This window comes from Struthio camelus, chromosome 2 (assembly GCF_040807025.1).
Source record: "Struthio camelus isolate bStrCam1 chromosome 2, bStrCam1.hap1, whole genome shotgun sequence".
Taxonomy (NCBI): Eukaryota; Metazoa; Chordata; class Aves; order Struthioniformes; family Struthionidae; genus Struthio; species Struthio camelus.
In genome coordinates, this window is record NC_090943.1 from 73,315,310 (window position 1) to 73,335,132 (window position 19,823).

Genomic DNA, 19,823 nt, shown 5'->3' on the forward strand with positions numbered 1-19,823 from the left:
CAAATCACGTAGCTTTTGGGCTGCAGAGACAGTCACTTTGCAAAGAAGAAACTCTTAGCATTCCACCAATACCGAAGACTGACATAACTTACCAGGACCGGTAGCTTTAGTTGCACGTGTAAACAATGGAAAGTGCATGCTGTTTAAGAATTTATCTAATCATTATTTATTTTCAAAGACTGTTTACAGTTTCACACACAAGTAGGGCTGACACGGTGCACCAACATAGTCCCGTTTTTCTCCCTCCTTTATTCTCTGCTTTTGGTTCTGTGATGAAGTTCCTGCAAAGGTACTGCATCGCATCACCTTTCACTTCATATCCCTCCAAACTCCTAATGATAATAGACTGTTTCTACTTCATAACATGTATTGTTTCTCTGTCTAGCTAACTCATTTGATAGTTATTTTAAATATATATTTTTTACAAAGGTTTAGTTTCTGAAAATTATTTTGTAAAAAACACCACCACAGCACTCTTCATTGGCTGCTGGTTGGCATAGTTCAGTTGTTCTGCCCTTTGCTGTTGGCATCTTGGAAAAGTACCTCAGAAAGTCAAATGAATGAAGCCTTTACAGAATCAGCTGTCACACCTGGCGAACTTAAGGAACAACAGGGGCATCATATTTTTACTGTTGCTGTTACCTCTGTTTATCACCACACCCATTTCTATCCTTATTCTTGCTAAATTCCACTAAAACTAGTACAATGAGGAGGGTCAAGGAATATAAAATTAATTGAGATCGTTCCTCTGCACTGGAGCTGTAAGATCATCTTGACTTTACATGCATTAGCACACCCCCAGACTCGCATTGAATTTAGCCAGCGACAAAGTCATGTATTTCTAACTTTTCAGAAAGATTAAAAAAAAAAAACAACAACAGATGTTTCTGATGATTTGTATTTAATTGCTCAACAACAATTTGCATACACTAAGCAGAAAATTACTTCCACACGTAATTACTGTACTTGTCCTTTCAGACTTATAAAAATAAAGTCAGACAAATATATTTTGATGACCTGCTAGCGTTACTGTTCAAAAAAAGTTGAAATCAGTTAAATGGTTTTATTCTCAAAACAAGAGATCAACAATATAAAATATTTTAACACTATTCCTGTTTAAATAATGGTGACAGATTACGTGTTTGCTTAAATAAAGTGCTATTTTTACAAATAAGTATTTCATATTTCCTTTTACCGCCCTTCTAACCTCTTAATATCGGTTAGATAAAATATACTTCAGTTAATGAAGAAAACAGCATTACCTTTCCATTATATCTTTTTCATGAAACCATTACATTTTAAACTTGGACTCTTATTGGTATTCACAGAAAACTCCAGAGGCTTACTCAGTGTAGAGATATCCACAGGCAGAAGCTTTCGTAATTTGTGGTGATTTTCACTGTCATCATCTTGTTGTTCTTGAGCGTATCCATGTAGGCCTCCTATGGTTTCATCATCTATGGGCACCTCTGAAGAGCAGAATGAAAATAAACATACCTTCTCACTCTTCCTGCTCTTCTTTCTTTGTTCTCCTTGAATCCAAATCAGTGAAGCACTGAATATTTCAACATTTAGGCTGAACTTTATGAGCAATCTCATTTTATTTTTCTTTGCTGCTTCGTGGGATTGGAACTACAGACATTACTGCAGAAAGTTCTTGCGTGTTCTTTATTGGTGTAGTTAGCACCAACTTTTCAAATTTGCATTTGTACACTTGGACTTACTCAGCCAGGCCCCAGAATTCATCATAAGAAAAGATCTTTTCCCAGTAGCTACCTTCTAGGAGGAACAGCTTCTTGTGGTTTTACAGAGCAGCCAGGTGCTGTAAAGGGGGGTGGGGGGGAGTAAAAAAAAAAAAAAAAAAAAAAAAAACTGACAACCTGCCATCAGCTAGACTCACAATCTTATTCTAAAGACAGACCAACTCCACAATTATTGCAAACAGGCTCACATTTCCTAATCTCATTGCTACACCAGACTCCAACATTTTGACCCTTTTAATGCATTTTACTCATCTTAAGCCCTCTCCTGTATGGAAAAGGTATGAAAAGTCAAATTCATCTATGAAGAGGTCAACTGCTACCACAAACCTTTTCAGTATCTCTCATTATTCCATGAGTACCTTTCCAACAAGTGACAACCTGGACCTTGTACAATTTTTATTTGCAAATCTGCATTATTTTATTTTATTTTTACTTCTCCACCTCCACTCTAACTCTTTCCTCTGGATAAGCTCCATTTGATATTTTTTACTTTAAATTCAAAGGTGGAAAGCAAACAACCACTCCCGATTCTCTTCCATGTTATTCTGTAATGTCTTTTTATTTACCTATATATGTATCTGCAGATACACAGATGTAAACATATAGGAATATGCAACACACAATCATATGTAAAGAGAACCTGCAAGATCAGAATAACTGCAAAGAGTTACTTTTATCATAAACTGAGTGACATCCTACTGCTTTTTCACCATTGTCATAGTTAATTTTTCATTTAACTGGTATCTGGAAAATGTTCAGTTTATACTTCTGGTACCTAAAATCCACCCTTTGGTCAGTTCTGCAGCTAGGTAACAGGCTATTTTGTTTTCTTTCCTGTTTACCCACGAGTGTTAAAGTGTTACAGTAGGTGAGGCGCAGGGCAGTTGCACACCTATGGATATCTATTTTTACCTTGCTGAGGCTGTAGGGAAGCCTTCAAGAGACACAAACATGCATATATCCTTAACCCAGAGAACTGTTAGCTAGCCTGCTTGCCACATTTGGTCTTTTAGTTAGTATTAACTAGAAGTATTCATATGTTGTTCAATCAATTTTAGGTGCTACTTACAGTGGGAATTGCCAGGAGGTCGTGTGTTACTAACACTACTCTCAAAAGAAGAGTGGAAGTTGTGGATAGTTTCTTGTAAAATCTGTCTCTCTCGTCCCTGTAAAAGTAATATAAATTAAAATAAGGCATCCTTAAATTTCTGTTTCAAAAATTAATTTATTAGGAGTTAACAAAACATGTGAAAATACAGACCAACTGTCATAGTGCGCTATTAGCAGTAATAGCGAATAGTTACCTACAAGATACACAGAAAGCATTGTAGTAATCTATTCCTGAAACCACCAGACAGCAGTGCAACTGTTTTCAGAATTTTCTTCATAACTGTTTCGCATAGAGAATCATCCACCTCCCCTAATTTTTGGCGTGATCACTTGCTCCTGTTGAGCTTAACTTGGGGGAGCTTTTTATCTTTATGGGTTTTGTGATCTGAGCTTCCAGTATCAGCGAGAACAGATCTTGAAACTGAACAAGCAGCTGAGAAGTGTCAGCAAGCCTAATTATAGATATGCTGCAGTCCATAATCCCTCTGACAAGGACGTGGCTTATTGTATGCCACTCTTTATACTCATTTATACTTGTCAATACAAAATGAAAAGGCAGGAAAGACGTAAGGAATGAGAAAAACTGCTCTTTATCGAATCAGAGAGAAATCACAAATTGTTAGGAAAAAAGGGGAACTTTCACATTATATTCTGGAGCTGGATTGTAAGCTTCTTTCTAGCATCACTGAAATTGAAATTCACTAAACTCTAGTAAGGCCAATATGCATGCTACAATTAGCTTCTGATATAATTGACAATAATGCGTAGAGGAACTGTACAGTTACTGAACAAGGAAAGAGTTAATGAAAGAGAACAAGAAGGAAGATATTTTTCGCTAATCAAACGCATTAAATGCTTTGTTTGGAAAAGTACTAAAAATGCAAAAATGCTTTGTTTTCTATCTGCAACTCAATTTTCCAAAATCTGCAACTGAATTTTCAAATCCATGTTGAATTACCAAATATAATTAACTAATTAAAGGTTTGCTTAAGTACACTACTTCAAAATGTACCTTTCCCGCATTCAGTTCAGAAATAGCTGCCAGAATTTGCTGCCTTGACCCATCAGTTTTAATACCCAGCTCTTTCAGATCACCATCAGTAAGCGTAAGGAAGGCTTCCATATCCACCTACATAAGAAAGAAGAAGGAAAAAAAAAAAAAAGGCAACATTCACTTAGGCATAGATTCCCTCCTGAAGAAAAATACTTCTTAGAATGTATACATTTACTGTAAATATTATGCACATAAAAATGTTTAAGGAATTACCACCATCAAAATGTATCCACTTTACCACTCTGTTGTTGGGTTTTAAACCTGTTGTTAATAACCCAAATAATTATGATAATACATTCAAAATATTTCTATATTTTTGTAGTTAGAGGGGCACAGTCAATACAAAATTCCTCTCAAAAATTCTGTTCCTCACAAAAATTCCTCTCTGTATTTTAACGGTCAGTTTGACATGCCTAAGATTTTTCTCTCCACTTCTTTTCCTTATCTCCTTTCTTGTATTTGAGACTTTCAGAATACTGTGTGTACTTTTCCGGAGTCTCCTAAGGAAAACTGAAGATTTGTTCATACCGCAGTTTTTATTATATCAATGCATCCATAAGGCTGTGTTAAGAACAAACATCTAATTTTTCACATTGATTTCACCTCTGCACAGAGCATATTCATTTCTACAAAATGCTCTCCCACCATCCTGCAGGAGAACAGTAGTAAGCACAACGTGCTGTGATGCAGCCATATAACATTTGTTTTGGGTGCTGAATATTCTGTAACATAGTGGGACCATACTTCTCAGCAAGAAATTCTGAACTCAATGCCAGCAATGCCAGTTCACGTTTGTGTGTTTTGTTTTGCCCAAAGATAGAGAGCAGGGAACAATTATTGCTCACAACTGATACTGTCTTAAAAATTGTAATGAACTATCTGTAAATATTTTCAGCATTGTTTCTTCTCATCGCATCCTTCAGGCGAGTCACTATCATAGGCCTTGTCTACAATGATGCTTAGGTTCCTCATATTAAATCCACTTCCTCTTATTTGTACCGGATAAAGAAGAGAAAGCAGCCACCTCAGTGGCTCACCCCCTGCTGTTCTCAATTTGTAAATGAGGTTCCAGTTTAATTCCAGGGGTGATACAGACATATACAGAAAAAGCAGTACATAAAAACAGAAAAAAAGAAACCTGAGATACCTATGACAATATTGCAGATTGACTGAAAAAAAAATTGCTATTTATGACACCCTGAAAAATGCCAAAATCTGCAGCCACAGTACCAGGCACTAATACCTGAGATGGAAAAGGACACTCACAATTGCCAGATTTATTGCCACATAGATATCATTTATCTACTCAAGCAGATCTCTCCATATACATTACTATTTGGTCCATGTTTCAAAGTCCTCTCTACAACCAGACGTGGTTGAAAAGACTCAAAATTAAAGCTGAGATTCTGGATCACAATTCTGTGCGTCACAACCTATGTTTTCTAAAACACCAGAAAATAAGTCTTTTTTTTTTTTTTTTTTTTTTTTTTTAAAAGACTTACCTCTTGTTCCTCAAAAATAGGCTGATATTTCTCAAGAGACAATTTTTTAAGGATGCCAGTCAGCTCATCTGTAGTAACAGAAAAGAAAACGAAAGATGGATCAGAAGAGGTTAATTTTAATGATCTCTCTGGAAAACGTCAACTATATAACTCTGCTGAGGACGTGCTATTAAAAGATGCATTTCACATAGTCATGTATCGTAACAGAAAACAAAGCATGTTTATTCTGACTCTGCATCAGAAATAAAAATATTCTGTGTTCTGACCTACTGCAGTAAACTGGCAATTCTATCTAGTCTTATTTTGAGAGGATAAAAATCTTTCTGTTGCATCCCCCTTTCCTCCTCATGAAAAGGATCTTCAAAAAGAACCAAAACACTAACGACAACCCAGACACTACAACACCTAAAATGCACCTGCTTGGCCCCAGATGGGTGACCCATATCATCCACCAAAACTCCTCAAGCAGGCAATTAACTGAATCCATATCATGATCCACAAAGGCAAAATACAGAGCAAGCAACCAGCTAGTCACTCGTTCAGAACACTGATACAAGGGTATAGCTGAACCTCTTCTCTAACCACCTGACATCCAGGCTTGAACACAGATAGCTGAAGTCTACTTAAGATAAATTCTTGCCCAAGTTTCACTTCAGCACTGGTATTTGTTTTCCTCCCAAAGACCGAGGAAAATTAAAAGTTGGAGGACCCAATAGGCACTCTTCTTAACACACACTTAAAACGTGATTAGCCACTTAAAAGCAAAAGTGTGTTTTTAGAATAACTCACCACTGCCTGTCTTAATTACATACTACCTCCCTGAACACACGATTCTGGTTATTTTCATTGCTTTGCTATCACACGTGACTAATGCTTTCTTTTTCCTGTCGTGCCAAAGTGGTCATTTGAACTGAGGAGTCAAAGTAAAAATGAACAATATGAATGATTGCATTATACCACAAAACTGTATCTATATATTTAATATTCCTTATATAAACTCCCTTTCATTTGTAAAGACAGCACTATCTCATTTCTAAACAATTTTTGCCTTTACTTGGCTTCTACCTTTTCTGATTGTCCCTTTTCTTTCACTCTCAGTAGAAACATATGAAAGAGATTCACTCTTAGCTTCCCAAAAGAGAGCAAGTATATTGAGACAGAGAAACTTTTCTATTCACCATTCTGGAAGGCTCCTCCTTCGTTTACATAAAAGAGTCCATGGAAAACTGCAGTAATATCACTGGTTGAGTCTTAGTTTTGCTAGATTTTTGGTTTTTTACCTCAAGGTCAATTAATTTGGGATGCTTAAAACGATTTGTAAAGGTTGGCCTGGATTCAGGACAAAAGCTTTAGTTCCCTGAGGTTAATCCATGGGAAAAGGTCTAACATAAAGCAACCAGCTTTAAAAACATAGCGTAAGAACTTTTCCACACAGTTTGACAAGATAAATATCATCTTACTGAAAGATCTGAAGGATAAAGAAACAGAAAGATAAAAGTTGCATTAGAAGCACTTACATATCCCATATATCTCTCTCATATATCTTCCTTTCGGGTTATTCGTTAGCCCTCTCATTTTTCAGCCCACTATCATACCTAGATTATAGGATGGGGTACTAGAAGAACCTTTCAGGGTCTCTGAGCCTAAAGCCTTGCAGTCATACAATCATAACATCTAACATGTTTCACACGTTTAGACAATGCCTTCACCTGCAGGCCTTTCGTGGTTTCTTCTCCTCTTTTCCCCCTTCCACTTCCTGGATCATACATTAAGTTTGAACAAAATGAAACCTCTTAGTTTTATAACTCCTGTATACCATATTGTTTCTCCTTTGCTTTTTCATTAGGCCTTTCTTCTGCTGATACCCATATCTAGTCTCGGTAGCTACATCGCTGGAAAAAGCAAAGATTCTCAGAGCTCTTCTCTACTACTTCCACATAACTCCCATTTAACACCTCTTCAGTACTTTTCTATACTAATAGGGTGAGATGACCTTTCTCCAGGTTTTCACAGCCTCCTTTTAGTCTCACATGGTTTCTTCTTTCATGATTCTCTACATCACTGGTTCTCAGAAGAGGGATAAGCTGCTGGTGGTCCACCAACTGGTTACCTAGAAAGAAACAACATACACCACTGAACCATGCTGCTTACTGTTTCTTCACAGTGATAGTCAATGAAAGTCAGTATTCTGGCTTGTCTAAGTTTACTAACATCACAGGCCTTTTGCACTTATTCTTCTGATTACTACTGGACCTCATGGAGTATTTGTACTGTTGCTGCTGAATAAACTCATAACAAGAGAAACCTTTGAATCAATAGGCTACTTAACTACGAGAGCTTAAAAGCACAATGACCCAGAATCACTTCGGTTTCTTACAACCTATAACTCTGCCACAGAGGAAGCCTACTGTACAAGCGACTCTACACACTACTGTACGCACTGCTGGTGAGGTCATAAAGCTCTGCCTTTCAAGGTGAGATTGCAACAGCTGATATACCGGAGGGAATTCCCCAAGCTCTCAGATGGAATTCTCTTCCCTCTCTGTATTTCTAAACAAACAACTCATGCTATCGAGTCAACACTATAAAGTGGCGCTAACATTTTCTTCAGTAGTCAGTACAATAGGCTAAAGCTAAACCATGGTAAGAGGACAAAGTGAGTCAAATACCACCTTTCTTTGCACTTTGAAGTACAGTGCCAGGATAAAGTTAGCATATGTGGGGAAAAAAGTAAAAAACCACCAATCCTGTCACTTCCAAAAAACAAAAATAGGATAAGCGTCTCTTGCAGAAACTAGAGAAAAGGGACCCCTATCACTTATTTAAAAGATTCTGAATCATGGGGGTTTTTTTTCCCCCACTTTTCTGATACATTTAGAGGGGGGCGGGGGGGGGAAGAAGAAGTGATATCTTCTCTCCAGTGCAGTACCTGGACATTTTTTAATCAAGTATTGTAATTTAGATCTAGGAGTTCAACTTATCTCATTGGAAAAAACAGCAGCCTCATTGGAAAAGTAGTAACATTTTTATTATCCTTTCTTATCCCCTAGAACTAAAGTTAAAATAAGGCTATTTTTGCATTGCAAAAAAATACTGCAATACACAGCTCTTAAAAATCAGTTGCATGTTGGTATCATGAATCAGAACTGTCTTACTGCAATTATGTTTCATTGAATTTATTAAAAACAATATTTTAATTTCAAATGTGGAGAAAGTACATGTTCTACCCTCAGTTACAATGTGTAAACAGTGAAAAAAATAGGACTCAAGCCAGAGACAGGGGAAGGAAGGAGGTGACGTAAGAGTTGCCTACCTACGGTTCTGCACTAGCTTTGAGATGGTAGCAAGCTCCCTCTAAATGGAAGGGGATAACACCTTTGGGGAGCTGAAAAGCTACAGTCACTGCAAGAATGCTAATCTCACAGCAAGAAACACTAACATATTTTTTCTAGAAAGAAAATTGTTCTTATTGCCACACAGATGCACAAAAATCCAGTACAATTAGAGCTTCTAATTCTTTGTGCTCTTCATGAATCTCACATAACCACAGTGTCCTACTCACCATCTTCAGTAATAGTACCACTGCTGGAACCATTGCTCTTGGCCTGTCTGTGAGAAGAAGAGAGAGAGGACTCTGCGTTGTGAACCTTAGGAGACGGAGAGGGTGATGGGGAAGGTGTGAGAGTCGGTGATGTACTTTTAGATGTAGATGAAGTCCCAGATGGAGGTCTTTTTTTCACTTCCAGTTTTTGCTACAGTTAATGATACAATCATTTTTTTAAAAAAAAAAAGTATCATTAAAAAAAAAAATCATTAAAAAAACCTGTTAACCACATGATGCTTCATTATTATTTAAGGTTCATATTATTTCTGCAGAGCATGTAGTCCCAACTATATGCTTCTGCTTTATTCGTATTGAAATAATTAGAGCAATACCAATTCTCCCTTGGTGAGACTCTGTCCCCTTCAAATGCATCCAGAAAAAAAACACATTTATTAAGGACAATTTTCCTTAAAGCAGTACTGTATGCATGCACTACAATTATTCTGTTTATAAAAGCTGAAATTATTTTGTCTCTGAACACAAGCCATTGTCATTCACAGATTTAATTAAATACTAAGTTTTTCAAAGCATATTACAACTCCCAATTTAAAGTAGCACTTCTAGCTGGATTAACCTCAAATATGTAATAAGCACAAACTTCACATTTCAGTTTCATTTCAGTTTCCAATCAATCCAATTCCAAGCTTGACATTATTACCTAACATCAGTCAAACTATTCAAAACATATTCATTTCACAAATATCTAATAGATGTGGAGACATGGAAAAGGGAATAATGGATGAATGACAAATGAGGAGCAAGAATATGTACGCATGTATCACATAAGTATGCATGTATGTATCTGCCTCTTCCAAAACCAGACCATATACCTCATCTCCTAAACTACTGAATCTCTCTACCACTTCAAAGATTTCAGTGTTTGCATTATATAACCTAAAAAAGAAGTCTAGATGACTTTCTCCTGGATTTCTGAATTTTAAGTTTAACTTAGAATAGCTGTGTCAGTCAGGCTGCTACAAAGCAGCTAGAAGAAAAAGGCCGAGATGGGCAAAGAGTCAAGAAGAGAGAGGGACCGTGATTCCTGCCTCTCGACAATTTTGTTTCTGTGCTATGGTATAAAGGGAACATTTCTAGTTAGTGAACAAGATGCAGATTAAACAGATAAAGAGGATGAACATTGGTAAAATTCTTCTAGTACTCTATCCTCTGCCAGAACGTACTTTCTCCTTAGCTCTGTATCTGAAACGTCTAAAAGTCACCCAGCACGACACAGTATTTTTTAGAGTTTCTTTTTGTCTCTTACTACATTCCTAAGTTTCCCGCTGTATTGTGTTACTTGTCATCTGCACTGCAGAATGCTCTTCCCTTTCAAATGCACTGTCTGTGTTTACTTAAATTACATCATCCTGTAAACTGTTATTCAGTTTTTCTTCTCCTTTCTTTAAGGCTTGTACAATCTCTTCCTCACAGACAGCTTTTGCAAAATTGATCAGGGTAACATCACTGCACTTTTTAGATCAGCTATTCCCAAGTTTAGACTGCATGATTCTAATGGCAAAAGCGTTTCCATGACGGATATAGAGGTTAAATTCACAGCATTTATTTAGGTAGGTGGTTACAACAAAGTAGGCTTCTACGATCTTGCAGCTGGTGCGGATCTCTATATGATTGCACATTTCCAACAGGCACTGCTGTCCGGGCCACACTGGTCTCAAACATGTGGTACATGAACATCTATGATGAGATCCATGCTGCCTATAAGATGTGTCAATGTTGGGTAGACGGAAGTCCATCTAGACACGTAAGAACAGAGGAAGCGCTGCTGTTGCTTCTGGGACGCATTGTCATCATTTCTGTTTAAAATCTGCCTAACAACACGAAGAGCCGCCTGCCCACAAGATGATTTACAGGGCACTACATTTCACTGCCGCTTTATCCCTGAACGCGTTCCACTGTGAGTGGGAACGTTGTTTGACTTTTTAGTGGCAGTATTGTAGCAACAGGCCCTAAATTTGCAGCTCAAAGCTCATAAGTATAGATATCATCTCTTATTGGACTAACTACAACTAGGGAGGGGAAAATAAACAAAACAAAACAGACTTAAGGGGCACACAAGCATTTCTTCATGTCTGAAATTATTTCCAAGGTAAAAAACAAGCTGAGAGCAACTGCTGAGAGTTTAATTAGAAATATATTGGTCAGACCACCTCTGAAAGAAAAAGCATTTGGTACCTGTTCAATAGGGGAGACTCTAATGAGGGAAGAGGATAATAAACTGGCTATGTCTACAGCAAAGAAGGAGACGGATCATTTATAACCCGTGGAGCAATTATGCAGGGGCAGAAAGGGAGGAAAGATTATAATGTCTCAAAGAACCAGTATGAGTCCACAGCTTTTGGGGTCCAGCGGAGTTATAGATTTTAGTTCCTAATCTCATCTTTGAAAAGGAACCAGCAGTCCCTTCTGGATGAAAAGCAACAGATCAGAGACAAAGTGACTGTTCACAGAAAATGTTCTGGCATTCGTAGTTACAGGCTTTTGATTGTTTTCTTCCAGCAATTTCACCAATTCAATCACTTAATAAGTTTTTAACTTCATTTACCATTGATACTTGCTGATTGAATACACATGTTTAAGCCGATTGCTTACTGTTGCCATATAAGACATCACAGAATGATATAGCAAGTGTAATCATTTTATATTATGACAATTTTTTTTTTTCCTTCAGTCAAAACACTGAGGATTTCATGAACAGATTCAAAGAAAACAGAAAGAATAAGCTGTTTGGAGATTACAGAAGGGAAAAGTTGAGAAATTCTGCTCTTAATCATGTATACTAACATCTGCAGAATATCACACTTTTGAACTAACACCCCAAATTACATGCTCTCTATCTCCGTCATTCACATTCTGAAATTTGAGGTTTCCCTTTGTGAATAAACCCCATGTACTTCACAAGAGCATATCACATATCACATCTGTTACTGCTTTTCCTTAAGAAGGAGGGAAGCTAATTTTATTTTCATATATAATTTCTTACAGGTTTTCAATATGCTGCTGCTTTCTAACTTGCCCATATGCACATTTTGAAGATTTAAAATCTTCCTCTTAAATGCTCTTATTGAGCAGTGCTGGCTTCAAGCTACAAGCACATAATGGGCAAATCAGGACGGTAAAGCTATTTCAGGAAAACAATAGATAAGGCAACGTTGATGCTACGTTCTGCACCCAGGAGCAACACCTGACTGGTGATGACAACCTAAAGTTCACATAGTTCAAAATTAACACCTTGCGGAGCAGACTGGATACATACATAGCATTTAGCAGGGGCAGATCCTCGTACAAATGTTCTCATATTCTGCATACAAGTTGTCCCTTTGGGGTGAAACTAGCTAGGCTGCTTTAGAGGAGACCTCAAGAAGAACTAACATGTAAAACACTGGGGATAATCAGGGTCCTAGAGAGAAGTAACAAGTAAATCAAAGATACACCCTAAGATCCAGTACTGCATTTACTGTTTTTAAAATCCAGGGAAAACAATCAAAAGAGAAAAACATGTTTTATGATTAGGTCTGCTCTTTTGTAGGTTTATAATTAAAAGCAAGGTCTGTGGAGCTGAAAAGCTTCCTCTACTGTAACAGGAATTCACTCATTTTAGGCTGTGCCATATCATGCAATTATATTTATATAATTGCACAACTGAAACATGCTCTATTAAGATTTGCCATTTTAAGAGTAAAAAAAATTTACATTAATCTATACCATTACAGCATGTCCATTGCCAACGACTTGAGTACACTGCAAATCAGACAGGGTGGATGAAGGAGTTGTCTGGATTGGACTATGCTGTTGGCTAGGTTTCTGTTCAGGTAAGCCTGCTGCTTTTCTTCTTTGGGCTGCAATTTGAGACAAAACATTATCTGCACTGCCACCTAAGAAATAAAAATAAAAATAAAAAAAAGTCAAGCCAGCCATCATTTAAAAAAAAGTGTTAATTCTCAATTCACCTCTCTCCACTATTCACTCCTCCTTAAAAACTAACTGCATGAATTGAGAGAGAGAATTAGAAGGTTCAGAGCTGTTCATCAGCTTTCCGGAGAGGCGGCAAAAATCAACCAGAAACTGAAACAAATTAATCAAATGAAAGGAGAGAAGCCAACCTTATCTATGGTCACACACACATACAGTTGGCTTTTATATTCTTGGAAGACAGGTTTCACAAGTTGCTTCACCATAAATTTTTTACAGCTTGTTTTTTAATTGACATAAAAACACTGAAGTAAAAAATAAGCAAGATGGGTATTTAAAAAAAAAAAAAAAAAAAAAAAAAAGGACCAAACTACACAAAATACATGTTGCGATGAATAACACCAGCATCCATCTGAGTCATTGTAGGCAAACTCAATAAAAAAAAAAAAAATCAATGAGCTCTTTCTGAGACAGAAGTTAACCTACGCGACTTTCATAAGAGGTACGAGGCGTTTGTTCCCTTATATAGGGTGTCCAACGTCCATGGGTCCTTAAGTCCAATCCTGTTCGCACAAAGTTTATGGAAGCTTTGCTTAAAATCCTATACAGCAGTAGGAGCTCTCAGAGAAAGTTTAGTTCTCTCTGCCTTAAACATGAACATTAATTTTTAGTTGAACCAGACTCAAATATATTAGAAATGAAAGCAGCATGGTACCTGATCTGTTATGCAGTTCTCCCCCATGTCTGTTAATCGCTGCAATGTTATTGGATCCACCAGAAGAATGGGGAGAATGATTGAAGTTGTTAGAATTTGAAGGAGACGCAGGTCTTCTTGCAAACGTTGGCAATTTGACTGGTCTAGTACCTTTGCTAACAGATGTCTGACAAAGAAAGAGAAAAATAATGTTTATCATCATTATTTAAGCAAAAGAAAGATCAAACTTCAATCATCATTTTATGTGCCACATTCAGTTTCTCCGAAGAACAAAAAGGACATAAAAATAAACTTACGTTACATATATGTGTATATTTCTACAAATATATACATAAATATATATATTAAATATATTGTAAGTGTATATCTTGGAAAAAAAATATATATATATTTTCAAGAAAAGCAATGACTCTGTAATAAAGACGTAAGTTTCCTCCATCTTTGGCCAACACAAAATAAAAACGTGATGTCTCTGAGATATGAAATACAAAATATTATGAGCTGTGCAAAAAAAACCCACATTCTCTCATAGAGAATCCTGGTTTTCCCTCACATCTTACAAAAACAGTACCACATACTTCTCAGCTATCACATTTGTCTTTTTTTTTTTTTTTTTTTTTTTTTACTAACTGAACTGCAATAAGTGACACGAAGTTTCTCTCTTCCAGTTGCATTTTCAATCCTCTTCAGTCTAAACAATGCTCAGCAAAATGATGCAGGTAGATGATAATTAAGCCGTAACAATCTAGCCAAATCCTCAACTACATCCAACATCCTCACTGAATTCTTCTGCTTCTTACACTATTAACCACTGCCAATCACATGATATATGGCTTCTGAGCTATGCTTTGTTTCTTATCCTTTTACTCAAATCAATTCTTCAATCTCCAATTTAGCAGGTTTCTCTCCTTCTCCCTATTCCTTGACTGAAATCCTTTCCCTATAGAAGGATCTGTAGCTAGTCCTCCCCTACTTATGCTGCCCTTCAATTTATATGCTGGTGCCAATTATGCACTTCTGTTACTACAACTATCATTTTTAGGATAACGAACCAAAATTTACCTTCCTGTTATCCCTCTATCACTTTCCTTCCAATACACCTCATTCCACCTAACCTCTAGTAGCATCCAGTTGTCAACCTTCACTTGAAAGACAGAAAAAATTCCTGATGAAAAGTCTTTATTGTACCATTTCTAGAACTGACATGAAATGCAATTCCAAACTAGTAAAATAAACTCTTCTTTTAACCTTGTCCCTTACAGCCCAAAGTCAGGAGAGTCACTTCTCCTTTTTTCTGCTGCTAACCATGAAAGCAGTTGTCAGTGATGTTCTGCTTCCTGTCTCAAGAAAAAGCAAGATAGTTTCCTTTTGCTTTGCATTTTCCCTAAAAACACTGTAAAAAGAGGCGAGCTCCTTCTGTAAAAACTAGAATTTACATAGACTGCTCATTTTTTATAGTACCTTCATTTCAATTGAGAGTTTGAACTCTAAAGGAACTGGTGATCCAGTGGGCATGATTCTGTCTCATACTAACCTTTTCAGAATGTTATGCCTATATATATATAAAATCTCTCATAGGTATTTCTTCCCTTTCCCCAGTTCCTAAAAATTGAGCAACTTTTCTTCTCACCCCAGTCTTCTTCCAAACAAGAGCAGCTTCTGACACAATATGACGTCTGTGCCTACTTGGGCAACTGAAATATATAGGTGGAACCAAAAGTTACTTTAGCAGTTTGCAGCAAATTTGTCAGTGCTAGATATTCTTGTGAACAGCAGGAAAGTTTTTTACTTCATGCAAACTTTCATTCCATTCACTGTCTTTCCATAGAGACCTGTATTCTTCCTAAACAGCAGAGGACAAGCTATTAATGAGACGCTGGGATTAAAAACATTTCTAATCAGAATTATATCGTCCTCTTACCATTAAAAGAACCTGAAAAGAAGATGACACAGAAGGAGAAAACATGTACAAAACTGGCATGGCTTACCAGCCAGCATGCTCTGGACATACCAGTATACAATATTTTCTTACACATTGCATTTACTTACTATATCAGAATTTCCACTGCTGTTAAAATCATGCTTGATTGCTCTCTGCGGCCAGGCAGTTCTCATCTGTTCAGCCTTACCATCTTTGTTGATTCGCGTTCGGTCAGAACTCCAAAGCTCAAAACTTGAAGGTGGTAAGAAAGGGGGAATCACTGCTTTCAGTTTATCACTGGGCAGCCTAGTAAATGGAGCGCTACTTCTCAACTGAGAGAGGAAAAAGAGAAAGGAAAAAAGACAAAGAGCCTCTTTTCAAAAAGATTACTGGGAGCTAATGATGCTTATTTAAAAATCAGAAATTAAATAAAAGGTACATAGTACCATAAGAAAAAAGGTGGAGGCAAGTATATTTTTAAACAAAATAAAATGTAAATGAGACAAAAGTTGTACTTGTGAAGATGCACAATATATAATAACAGAGGGAATGCACACTCTGGCATCAGTCAGTAAGCTCATTCATTTAATACAAAGAACATAAGTTTATTAGGCAGCAGAAGCTGTCTCTGTCTTTGCTGGGTTGAATCCTTCTTCAAATTGATTTTAACAAGAACATTAACAATCCACTTCCAAAGAAGTGACAAACAGCATGCCTGGCCAGGGAGTCCTCTGAATTCTTAGATAAGACACCTGGGAATATTGAGCAATTGCCTGATCCTGCTGTATGTGTTCTCCAGAAAATGAAAAAAAGAAATAATTAACATCGACTCTCTGGAGTTCTCTCAGCCAATCATATCAAAAGTTATTCAATCACTTTAAACAAGAGAATAAAAGACCACCAAAGTTAGCAATATTTCTATGGGGTAAGCTGTAGAGGCATTGAAAGTTGCAGCCTAACAAAACAGGAAACAGAAGAACATACGTATACATCCCAATGCAAATATTTCACGATTTCCTCTGTTATTTTTCTACTTTCGCATTGCACTATATTCATTGTTTCCCCCAGAGCACACTACTTGTCAGCAAGTAATCAGCTGTTCAATCAATTTTACAAATTCATTGTCGATACTCTTTCCGAAAAAAGTCAGTATTCATCAACAGCTACCACATCACATTAGTATTTCCGAGTCTAAGAACAACTGTGCCATAACTTGTGAGTCCCTGTCTAGTGACTATCAGTAAATGATGGCTCTCTTTTTAATGGTGACTTGTATAGCAAGGTAAAAATTGATGGAGATTTGCAACCTTCTGAGTTGGGCTGAACATATCAAGAACTCTGCAACTTACCATGGTTGTCAACAATTCATCATCCTTTCCTCCTTTTACAGTGCTTACACCTGAGAAACAGATAAATGATGGTTTATTATTTACAAGCTCCTACTTCTTATTCTCAAGGATAGCTTACTGCTTTCAAACGTCCCACAGTTTTACTGTCAGTAAGCGCTCAGACCAAACTTTCCATCGACACTACGTACTGAAATTAAGTCACCGCTCTTATTTCACATCACAAACCACTGGGGTTTTGCACGCAGATCCATACAATTGCAGTACACGTGCTTTATGATTTGGGCTTTTCTGATCTCTCTCTTTTCTCAGGTTTTTATAAATAAATTGGGTTTTCATTGCATACATTTATACCACGGCATATATAAATATATACCAAGGATACGAACATCTTCTGAGTGAGCTGTCGCTACTGTCCAATTTAACGGTGTTTGCTAGAAAACAGTAACACTGTGACATTAGCATTTTTCTACTTAAACGATGCTGTACTCAGCATTTGGCACAATCAATAGTCAGAAGTACAAACATGACAGAATTAATATATAACCAGTCTCCTTCTATAACTACATATACGTTATGCATCTTTTCCTCTATATTAAACTAAATAAGTACATTAGAAATAGTATCATCCCATGAGAGGGCACTTCCCACAAGACAATTCTGGCTTTACCACTAGCTTTGTTATTTGTGATCCGAGCTGCAGCAACATCAGGGTTTCCAGAGGGGTCCGCATCATTCTGTGAAACTGCTTTTATGGTGGCATTTAACGAAGATTCAGGATCATCAGGAAAAGGTACAAACTGATTGGAAGAAAATCCATGACGCAACGTCTGAGTCAACTTCAGCTTGCGGAAGCGATTGGACATCCTGCTCCACCAAGACTAGATTGATAAGATAGAACAATTTAGTTCTAACTAAAAGAAAAAAGAAAAGAAACGTACAGTTAAGTAATCTTCACTTCATCTGTCAAGAGTTTGAGAGAGAATAAACTACAAAAGCAATGTTAAAGCGGTTTGCAATTATCAGCAGAATCCTTCACTACAACTTAGATAAGATTAAAATCTTTCCTTTCTTTCACTTGGCAAATAGCTTATAATATTTTCCCACACTATCTGGAAAGACAAAGTAGCTTAACTTATTAGGGTAATTTGAATAGGAAGTTTTTACAACTGCATGGCAAATATTTAATCTTCCAATAAACTTCCAATTTCATCATCCAGTCTTAAACTCTCTGGCATCAAGGAACAGGCACGTACGTTTTCCTGCTTTTTCAAGGCATGCATAAAAGTTATCAGATCTGCATGAAAGCCATTCCTTAGGTTTTGGAAAAGTCAGTGGCAAGCTGGCAGTGTTCTGACAGTATTCCTGTCCATTCACGGTATGTACAGTCCTGCTATACAGATAACGTACAATGCCCACTCAGTTCATGCAAAGGGACTAAAAATATAGACTAAGTGCAAAGCAAGGAAATACGAACTGAGAAAATGACACAACCCTTAAAACACTGCACCTACAGCACCCACCCATATAAACACAGTACCTATGGAGATTGTCAAAGGAAGGGACCAGCTTTCTTGAAGCAAAATTTATTCAAATAGATTGTACACTTCCCACATTTTTTAGGGGGATGTTTCAAGAGGAATACTCTATTATTCTCCTGTTACGTTCCTCCAAACTGTAGAAGATCTATGGTCTATGTTAAGAAGACCTATGCAGTCAATATTAAGCATTACATGGCTTGGAGGTAAATAAATCAGATTATAAACATTCTCTGGTTATTTTTAGCAAAGTTTTTCTTCCCAGAACACTAACAAATTACGGTATTTTTAAATGATGATACCTCATCAAGGTAGTTTTGCATGATACACAATCCAGATATGCACTTTCCTAGTTCACTCTTTATTCTTGACCATTCCTTTTCATCATATGCATTCCTCTCTCTCCTTGGCATTTAAATGTACCTACTTCTAGATACATGTCGTCCCAACTGTCATACTAAGTAATAGAAACTGCAAACTTACTCCCTGTAAATCAGTCTTTCTAACAGATGATCATTAAAGAGATTTTAAACCTGCACAGAACATTAGTAATAGACAAGAGTTCTCAGACCCTTGCATCTCTGTGGAGCCATACCTAACGAAGATTTACATTCCTTTCAGCAACAAAGACGTGGCGGGGGAAAAAAAAAAAAAGGCAAGAGAGAGAAATAGTTCTGAGAAAGCAAAAACAGACACACAGTTCAACATTATTCAGTGTTTATTCACGTTCCAACAGGAACTGAAAGGACCAAAAAAGTGTAGTTTTGATACAGAGCACAAGAGAGAGCGCTCATATAATACGGTCTGCTTGTCACAGGAGCAAGCTAGCCTCAATGATGGAAGAGATCACTTCTAAGTTCCTATCATTTTTGCTACTCCTCTTTATAGTGCTTCTGATTTATTAATAACATACGCTCACCACAAAGCCACCTGGAATGAAGTATGGCCACTACACTACCATATAGAAAACTAACACCGCTCTTTGAAAAGAAGGGAATGACTGGGTGCAGCTTGTCTTCTGCCATTCAGAGTACAGTGGTCCAAGGTGCGGCGTCTGTAGTGCGCAGTTGCAGAAGGCAGGGACCCATCTGCAAACACTAACTACTATATCACAAATGCATGACAGCTGCAGTAAAGGGCTTTAAACCAGAGTGAAGCAGCCAAACAACAAAAATATTGCCTGTGAAAAGGCTGAAATCTAGTAGTAACTGGAAACGTAGCGGCATCAAACAAGATAAAAATGTTGTTGCCACCTGAGAAATACCTTAGGTATTTGTATGAATATTAGGAATAAAAGAGTAACAGAAGAACTGGAAACCTCTGCCCTCAAACAAAACGAA

The 19,823-nt window shown here is 37.1% G+C and overlaps 1 protein-coding gene across 3 annotated transcripts in view; it reads right to left on the reverse strand.

Moving 5' to 3' along the window:
* Positions 1-850: 850 nt before the first annotated feature.
* Positions 851-19,823, reverse strand: part of ANKS6 (ankyrin repeat and sterile alpha motif domain containing 6) — a 38,946-nt gene continuing 19,973 nt past the window's right edge. Inside the window, exons 7-17 of one of the 3 annotated variants that reach the window (XM_068936288.1) lie at positions 17,616-17,826; positions 16,949-16,998; positions 15,728-15,931; positions 13,679-13,844; positions 12,757-12,926; positions 8,992-9,181; positions 7,423-7,539; positions 5,430-5,497; positions 3,886-4,002; positions 2,833-2,929; positions 851-1,822 (exon numbers count right to left, since the gene is read on the reverse strand). In XM_068936288.1, coding sequence (XP_068792389.1) covers positions 1,773-1,822; positions 2,833-2,929; positions 3,886-4,002; positions 5,430-5,497; positions 7,423-7,539; positions 8,992-9,181; positions 12,757-12,926; positions 13,679-13,844; positions 15,728-15,931; positions 16,949-16,998; positions 17,616-17,826 — 1,440 coding nt within the window. In that variant the 3' untranslated portion in view covers positions 851-1,772. The other 2 variants (XM_009676747.2, XM_068936289.1) reach the window with 2 other exon arrangements.